The sequence below is a fragment of the Glycine soja genome, chromosome 16, assembly GCF_004193775.1.
Source record: "Glycine soja cultivar W05 chromosome 16, ASM419377v2, whole genome shotgun sequence".
Lineage (NCBI taxonomy): Eukaryota > Viridiplantae > Streptophyta > Magnoliopsida > Fabales > Fabaceae > Glycine > Glycine soja.
Genome location: NC_041017.1, coordinates 31,642,593 through 31,651,707, shown reverse-complemented (window position 1 = coordinate 31,651,707; position 9,115 = coordinate 31,642,593). Strand labels below are relative to the sequence as shown.

At 32.2% G+C, this 9,115-nt stretch overlaps 2 protein-coding genes across 2 annotated transcripts; one reads left to right on the top strand and one right to left on the bottom strand.

Moving 5' to 3' along the window:
• Positions 1–2,392: 2,392 nt before the first annotated feature.
• LOC114389964 (mucin-7-like) lies at positions 2,393–3,205 on the top strand. Its single transcript, XM_028350657.1, has one exon. It carries the CDS (start codon positions 2,393–2,395, stop codon positions 3,203–3,205), a length of 813 nt encoding a protein of 270 aa, XP_028206458.1.
• A 674-nt stretch (positions 3,206–3,879) lies between these two features.
• Positions 3,880–5,170, bottom strand: LOC114389506. Its single transcript, XM_028350193.1, has 2 exons — positions 4,747–5,170; positions 3,880–4,187 (listed from the first exon to the last, which is right to left on the bottom strand). The coding sequence occupies exons 1-2, from the start codon at positions 4,903–4,905 to the stop codon at positions 4,083–4,085; spliced, it is 264 nt and encodes an 87-aa protein (XP_028205994.1). The 5' UTR covers positions 4,906–5,170; the 3' UTR covers positions 3,880–4,082.
• Between the last annotated feature and the right edge of the window lie 3,945 nt (positions 5,171–9,115).

The following is a 9,115-nucleotide window of genomic DNA, read 5'->3' as shown; positions in this document are numbered from 1 at the left end:
TGCGCGACGTCATTAGGTTTGGGATTTTTTTTAATCTTTTGGGGATGCAAATAACACCGCTTTAAGCTTTCAAAGATTAATTTTGGTATTTATCGTTTTTTTTGTTCCTAATCTTATAATGTATAAAACTAAGATAAAATTAACTTTATCACCTAACAAAGTCAAAAGTCAAATATTACATAGGCGGTTTTATTTTAATAAATAAGAGTTAATGGTTAAATGAATTTATTATATTTTTATATTTTTGAAAATTAAATTTTATTTTTTCATCTTTTAACATAGAACAGGCTTCATACTTTTAATGATCAATTTGAGTATTTATTTTTTTATTTTGGTGTCTAATCTTATAATGTATAAAACTAAAATAAAATTCTTCACAAAAAATATAATGTATAAATATTTTAAAAACTGTACTAATAAAAGACTATTTTTAAAAAATATTATTATACAAATATTCTACATGTTATAAAGAAGTGGATTGAGCCTATAAAAAAAAAAAAGCGTTAACGCATAAGCTTTTCGTAATGCCAAAAAAGTTAAATTAACCATTAGGTACTCCATCGGTCTCTATATATAAAATCATTTTTAAAACATTATTTATTTCTTTTCATAAGACTATTTTTTAATTATCCTTTGCATAAAATATCCTTAATTCATTAATATTTTTGGCCAAAAAATAATAAATGCTAAAAATTAATGAGATAAATTCTTTCTCTTGTTAGGATTAAAGAATAACAATTAGGCGAGATGCAATTAGAGTATTTTTAGTACTCTCATTCCTTGACGAATTGCTTATTTTAAGATACGTTGATGTTTATTTTTATCATTTTAAGGGATTTATGTGCTATGTTAAGTTGCTTAAAATTAACTTATGTTATTTTTATAAGTAACAATTACTTATGATTAAAAAAAATTATTGTCTCATTTAAAATAATAGTTTAAATATGTTTTAAATTTATGATAAATTAATACATTTTATTTTAGATTTCTAATAAAAAAAATTATCTTGAGTATTGATTTTTGATATTTTATTTTAGTTTATGATAAATTAATGAATTTTATTTTTCATTCTTGATAAATTTTATTCATTTATTATTAGTTCCAATCAAGTATTTTTTAAAGAAATTAATACAAAATGAACAAAATTTATTATGAATGAAAAACAAATTTTACTAATTTATCAAGAACTAAAACAAAATATTATATAGACCCATTGGAGGCACGCCATCTAGCACTAATTTTTTATGTTTGGAATATTATTTTAAGCAAGAGGATAGAAGATGCAATTTGTCTCATGTTCATTGTGAGACAAATCAAATTACTAATTTATTATCAAAGCATAATCTTTTCCTTCTTTTTTGATGCCCAATCTATTGTATTTCCTCGTGATTTTTAATAAAATTTTCTTTTAGGGACTCTTTGTCCCTTTCTTCCAAAAAAAAAAGGACCCATTAGAGGCACGCCAAGCTTAAAGCTACTAAGAGCAACCTTCTCTTTTTCTTTTCCTTTTTCCATTTTGATGTGAAAAATTGGTCTTATATACATTCTTAATGTTGTTCCAAACATGCGGATGGTGTGTTTCAAGTGATGGTGCTTCAAGTGGAAATTAATTATCATCAAACATGCTAATAGTGTGTTTAGAGTGAAAATACGTCAAGTAAAATCAATCAAGTTTCTGCCTTGAGCCTGAAACAACATGTCATCAAACACACTGATAGTGATAGGGATAGTACTGCAGGAAGCTAAGGGTCTGTAAGAAGTATAATGCCCAAACAAAAGGCAACAACCTCAGCCCAATATGGTTAGTTGTGACCCATGCATTCATGCATCAGTACGTGGAAAGTGCAAACCAGCAAACCTTAGGCTAGCACCGTATCTTCTAATGATAGGGATAGTACTGCATGAAGCTAAGGGTCCACAAGAAGTATAAGGCCCAAACAGAAGGCAACAACCTCAGCCCAATATAGTTAGTTATGACCCATGCATTCATGCATCAGTACGTGGAAAGCGCAAACCAGCAAACCTTAGGCTAGCATCATATCTTCTAGAAGATGTGTAGTGTAATAATAGAATATTTGATGTTAGGATATTGTGATTTGCTTTATCTTTTATGTTAGTGCTTGTCGGGCCTTGTCCCCTTCATAGCTATATATATATCTGTGTAATGGCACTTGCTGGGGATATGAATGAATGAAATAGCAAAGTTCCTCCCCTTAACTTTCTTCTTCTTCTCTTCTTCTTCTTCTTTTGGAGGTGTTGACCCTCGAAGTTCAGCAACCAAGCTGCCGCACGTAACAATTTGGTGCTTTCATTGACCTCTCATGGTCGCCTTACATGGCTGCCACTCACCCTATGAAGCTTCCATGGCTGCCACTCACCATACAAAGCTCCCATGACTACCTACCATCACCCACACTACTCGTCGTACGGAACCTCCATGGCTGCTCTCCACAGCTGCAAGACCACCCTCTACTACCCCCCACAACACCACCTTAAATTTTCATCCGCCACCGAGGATTGCCTTGAGGCTGCCTTAGCCAAACTTACCCTCAGCCAACACAACCTCGCCGCTTCCATCGACACCTTGGCCACCACCATCGACAACCTTCTTCAGCGACTGCCTCGCAATCCCACTCCACATTTTTCTTCTTCCATTCTGGCGCAAGCACCGACACCAGCCGCAATTATATTGACTCCGCTCATGTCATCTCCATGGCTCATGCCAACTCCGTCTCAGACTTCGTCGTCGCCTCCGCCACCGCCTCCGCTGCTCAAGCTAACTCCATCACCCACGCTCACCGCATTCACGACCGAGCCACCTCCGCCAGCCACGACGCCTCCGCCAGCCACAACGCCTCCGCTGCCACATTCGCCACCACTTTTGTCTTTGGTACCCATACAGCCATGGCCCACAACTTGGTCGGGCTCGCTTCCTATGTTTGTTCTTCATCTGTCCGATCTCGTTTGCACCATCATTCCCTTCATCAAGCTCTTCAGCATTGTTCCTCCTTGTGGGACTGCCATGGCCGCATACACGCTTCCAACAATGACCGTTGCATTTTGCACAACTACTAAACCAGGTGCAATTCCCCGGAATAAACCTTGGGATCCCGGTATCACGTTTGGAAGCGATGTGTTGATCCCCCAACACCTTGAGGACAAGGTGTTTTTGATGAGGGCGGGAATGATAGGGATAATACTATAGGAAGCTAAGGGTCTGCAAGAAGTATAAGGCCCAAACAGAAGACAACAACCTCAGCCCAATATGGTTAGTTGTGACCCATGCATTCATGCATTAGTACGTGGAAAGCACAAACCAGCAAACCTTAGGCTAGCATCGTATCTTCTAGAAGATGTGTAGTGTAATAACAAAATATTTGTTGTTAGGATATTGTGATTTGCTTTATCTTTTCCGTTAGTGCTTGTCGGGCCTTGTCCCCTTCGTAGCTATATATATCCGTGTAATGACACTTGCTAGGGATATAAATGAATGAAATAGCAGAGTTCCTCCCCTTAGCTTTCTTCTTCTTTTCTTCTTCTTCTAGAGGTGTTGACCCTTGAAGTTCAACAACCAAGCCGCCGCACGTAACAAATAGTGTGTGTTTATAGCCGATGCATCAAGAGAAAATCATATAAGTTTCTGCATCGAGCCTGATACAACATGTTACCAAACACGATGGTTGTCAAGTGAAAATCAATTAAGTTTTCATATTCCTAATATTTTATATTCGTGATTCTGTATTTCTCAATAAGGTTGGACAAACCCCACCCCCCCCCCCCCCCCTGAACAGCTTATCTAACTCTAGTGTTTGTCAACTTCATTCACTAAATTTATGTCTTAGCCAGCCCAAGTGCAGATCTAAAAATAGCGATGAGAGATACTAACAATGCTTTGCAAAACATACGACAACCTGCAGAATGATGAGAATTCCACAACGTTTCTTTGGCCAAATTTATCCACCAAACATTCTTGAACCCACAAACAAGGATAAAGAGAAGTGGGAATACAATAATTTACACATACATTTCCACAAGACAAATCACTAAACAAAGACTCATGATTAAAGAAGAGGGTTAGGTCACTAAGAACTCTTCAATTCGGCATCTTTGTTGGTTGGCCTCAAATTCCTCCACAGATAGCTCCCACTAGCCATGTCAACGAAACCCCAAAATCCATTCTGAATCATCTGAAAACCCAATCAACATTCTGGTCAATAAATAAAATAACCAAAACTAGACCCCAAACAAAAAATCTCCAAATTTTTTCCAATACACATTGATTTAAAAAATGTACAAATTTAAAAAATCTTCAAGAATCCCAAATATCAACTATAAATTTTGAAAAATTAACTTATCCGCCGACAAAATTCTCAAAAAATGAATTTGAGAGTTTATTCTCCCTCCCCAACAAAAAAAATCTCTAAATTCGTTCCAGCAAAATCCACATTAGTCTAAAAAAAATATACAAATTCCAAAAATCCTTAAGAATCACAAATATGACTCCAGAACTTTCGCATTTTAAAAGGAAATTAACTTCTCAAACATGAATTAGGAAGTTTATCTTTTTATCTCTTAAAATATCTTTAATTTGTCTTGAAAAAAATTGTACAGCAACCTTAACAATAACAAACCAATTGTTCATTCTAGGAAAGTAATTTGTCCACCCCTAAAATTTTAAAAGGTGAATTTGCATGTTAATTATATTTTCATATGATGATCATTGTAGAAAGAGGATTATGAGGGTACCTTCTTGAAATCAAAATCTTCCTTCTTGAAGGATTTATCTTCATTGGCAGAATCCTCGGAAAACACCTCGATCTTCGGGTCAGAACGCACCGTTTTCCACGCAAAATAACCCGCCAGCACGGCGGAGAAGAACACCAAGATAAACCTTAAAGGGCACATTTCTCTCACAGCAACAAAAAAAACACCAAGGAATAAAAAAAAAACAAGGGACTTTCAATTTCAAGGTATGATTTTTCAGAAACAGAAAATGAAAAGAGGGAAAATTGTTGACAGCCCAGGAAGGATCAAGCGTACGAGAATGTTGGGGTTGAGTTATTTTTTTCTAGAAGGTGTCTATAAGAAAAACTAGAACGCGTTGAGTTGTTCGTTTGTTTTTCTTTGGAAAAGAAAATTCTCAACCACCACTTTATGACTTTGTTTGCTTGCTTAAGAATGAGATTTGTTTTGTTTACAATGTCAAAAGGCACCTTCTCCAACTGCTCTAATTTTTTGTATATTGGGTCAGCATTTTTGGCTAAGTCCTCGGTAAGATGATGCTGACAAAAATCAAAAATAGAATATTGTATAAAATTTTAACAATTCAATTGAAATGTAGTAATTAATAATAGTTACACTGTTATTTAATAATTAATTTTAAAATGTATATATACGAGAAGTTAGTTAACTTTTGTAATAATTAATTGTAAAATATTGTAACAATGAGTTTTGATTGGGTCATAATCTAATTTACGTGCGAATGTAAATTGAAGAAATTATTAATTTATTTAATGACAAAATTATATTTTTGATCCTCCATTTTGTCTTTAATTTTAGATTTGATCCTCCGGTAAATTAATTCACAAATTTTGTTCTCCTATTTTCTAAAATCATGTAATGTTAATCCCCAAGACTATGATTGGACGTTATCCGTTAGTAAGTGATGTTGATTGTCACGTGTCACGTTCTTATACGTTCTTATTGGATGACGATTGTCACGTGTCATGTTCTAATTGGTCAATGAAAATATTAATGCATTTCATTTTTTATGGAGTTGACATCCAATCAAAATATGATACGTGGTGTTCATCATCTAATAAGAACGTGACACATAATAGTTAACATCATTTACTAACGGTCAATATATGATAACCAACATTACATGATTTTAGGAAATAGAATGATAAAATTTATGAATGAATTAATTTACTGAAAGACCAAATCTAAAATTAAAGACGAATGGAGAGATCAAATTTATAATTTTATCATTAATATATCCGGATAAAATATATGCGTATGTATCTTTAGTCAACTTTGGAGGTTGGCGTGCATCTAGAGAAGATAGCCCTGAAGTAGTGGGACCAGCTCACACCATGATATGATACAATTAACTTTACTTTAAATAATTTGGGGTCCCTATCTCATTCCTTGCTATCGTTAGAAGTTGTTATTTGATAGAAGGAAACATACATATACTAATTTCATTATCAAAACAAAAAAATATATACTAATTTGGTTTAGTGAAAGAAAAATATACAGATTTAGGAACGAAATTGTACCGGTATATCATTCCTTGCATAAAAAATATACGTACAATGTCAATGTAATTTGATATATATACCTTCTTATTTTGTTAATATACCTTTCTTTTTATTATTATTTTTTAAATATCCTCAATTCAAAACTAAAAGATTTGGCCGAAAACCCATTTCCGGAGACATGCTTTGACAGACAACTCCTTCAGGAAATGGGTGTACACTCACAGAAATGAAATCGGGTCATCATTTAAGCATTTTTCATTTTCAAAAGACATTGGGCTTTCATTTCTATTTTTTTCAAAAACGAAGGAATCGTGGTTAACGTTGTATATGGATTGAAGAGTCTTAAAATCAAGACCGGAACCTAAAGTTGATTTAGCATCAACAATGTCAACAATCAAAGCGCACAATGGTGAAAGCAAAGTACATCTTAACTTTTTTGTTGGAAATTTTGGCTTCCTAACTAATCCGCATAGCATGCATAACCAAGGGTCAAGACATACCACAATTATGCCTTATCTAGCCAACAACCAATTAAAACCCTTCAAAGATTCGTAGTATATCTTGAAAATGTTGGATAATTTTATTATTAATAATAAATATTTTTTATTAAATAGAAAGAAATTGCAACTATATGGGATACTAAGGTAATTTTATCCTTTCTGATACAATGTTTCTTTTGTTTCCTGTTCCAATAAATTATTTCATATGATGAGGTGAGTATTTGCATACTGCAAAAACATTTCAACACTTAAACAAGAACTCAAGAATTCGTTTAGGATTGAGAGGTGTTTGTCCTTGGGCAAGGGGCGACCACGCCCGAAGGATAACTTGAAGATTTGTTCACTTCATGTTTGTTGTTATAAGGTGTCTGGTCCGGGAGAGAGGGTGCTTTGTTGTTCGGCTATGGTCAAACGAATGCTTGCTCATGCCCTTAGTGGTTAAACAATCCTTATGGATACAAACATTAATATCGGTCCAGATTAGTTCAACAAACCCAATCATTCGAACCAAATTAATTGAATTGGTTTAGATTTTTTTGTATGTTTGAGTTGGACTTGAATCAAACCAATTGAAATATGATATTGATTGATTCAGATATCAAATTCAAACTTTCCAATTATGAACCAACCTGAACCAAACCAACTCTACCCTTTTCAGTGTGTTTTACTTCAATTTATTTTTAGAACCAAAGTTTGTGTTGGACGGTTTAATTTATTTCTTTTTAGTTATTATTTATAGATGGAGTTTTATGATTTATTTCCTTTTTATAATTTATGTTATTATTTAGTTGGTTATAAGTCAATAGCATTCAAATATGTTGGTTACATTATATTATTACATCATTATTTGTCAAAAATTGAGAGAAAATCATGTTATTTTTGTTAGTTTTTCAAAACTATTTGTAGAAAAAAAATTAATGAGATATCCAATTATCCAAACCAAACCAACTCATTCATTATTGGATTTGTTTGATTTAGGTTAGACAAAAAAATTTTGAAATCTAAATTAATTAAAATCAATCAATTCAAATTTTATTTTCTTCTGAATTCAAATTAAACCAACTCATAAACATTCCTAAAAATTAAAGTGATAGGATTTTTTTTTGGTAGATATGGAAAATTAAAGTGATAAGACATTTAAAATTGAGTTACAGACATAAATTATTTAAATAAAAATAGAACTTGTTAAAATGACATACAATAATCTTAAAATGCAATTTATTTACCAAAAAGAGATATATATTCAATTTGATATAGCTTATCAAGATTTAAAATTTAAAATTTAAATTTAATAGAAATTAAAATCAAAGAGTATTATAAATTATAAAATACAACCAGGGAGATTGTTAATTTCTTATTCTCATTGCTCTCTCAATTAGACATTCTCAATGTTTTTTCTTATCTCTTTTAATTCGGTGATGTATTTCGCACACTACCCATACAACCAGGCAAAAATTTCTTTCAGCCATCTCAAACTATTTTTTTATCTATATATTTGATCTTCTTACTTGTCTATTCCTTTTTATCGACTATCTTTTATGTCCATCTCTTATTGAATTTTAATACTATTTTATTTAAAATGAATTGTCAATAATTGAAAATAAATTTATATGATAATTTAAATTATTCATTATAAATAGAAAAAAAATTATATATTTAAAAATATGTATTATGAATTTTATTTATATAATAATAAACACTTATCATATGTAATGTGCAAGTAATTAAAAACTACTAATTAAAATAAAAGGTGATACTCAAATGTGTGGAAAGGTACTTTTTTTGGAAAATTCAGGAGATCGCGCGAAAAACACCTTAGATTAAAAAAAAACTACGTAATAAGAAAGAAAATAATTTGTAAAAATGTTCTTATCCAGGAGTAAGGATTCAAAATTATAACATAGTTATAAACTTTTAAAGAAAAACATAAATAATCTAATGAATTGGTTTTTACTCATTAATTCTAATCCAACTCAAAATCCATTACAATCATCCGTTTTACCTCTCCAGATTGAGCTATTAGAGTCTTTAAAAAACTTGACGTAAAAAATATGACTGATATAATTGCAATTGCATTTGCCATATGAATGTAAAGGCCCCCAAAAATTTTGTTCTTGCAACACAGCTGCCATTCCAGATTGCAATTTTAAACCTTGGTGGCCGTGTGCTGAGAGTGACTTAAGATATGATGTGTAGTTAACTAGTTATGAAATGGTGTGTCATGGATCACAGTTAATTGTGTCTTTTAAATATATGACAATTAGTCTAAAAAAAAGTATATGGCAATGATTCGATCTTTAAAGCCAAATGTGCTTTGAAGAATATTGGTTAGAAAAAATTAACCTTTTAAAT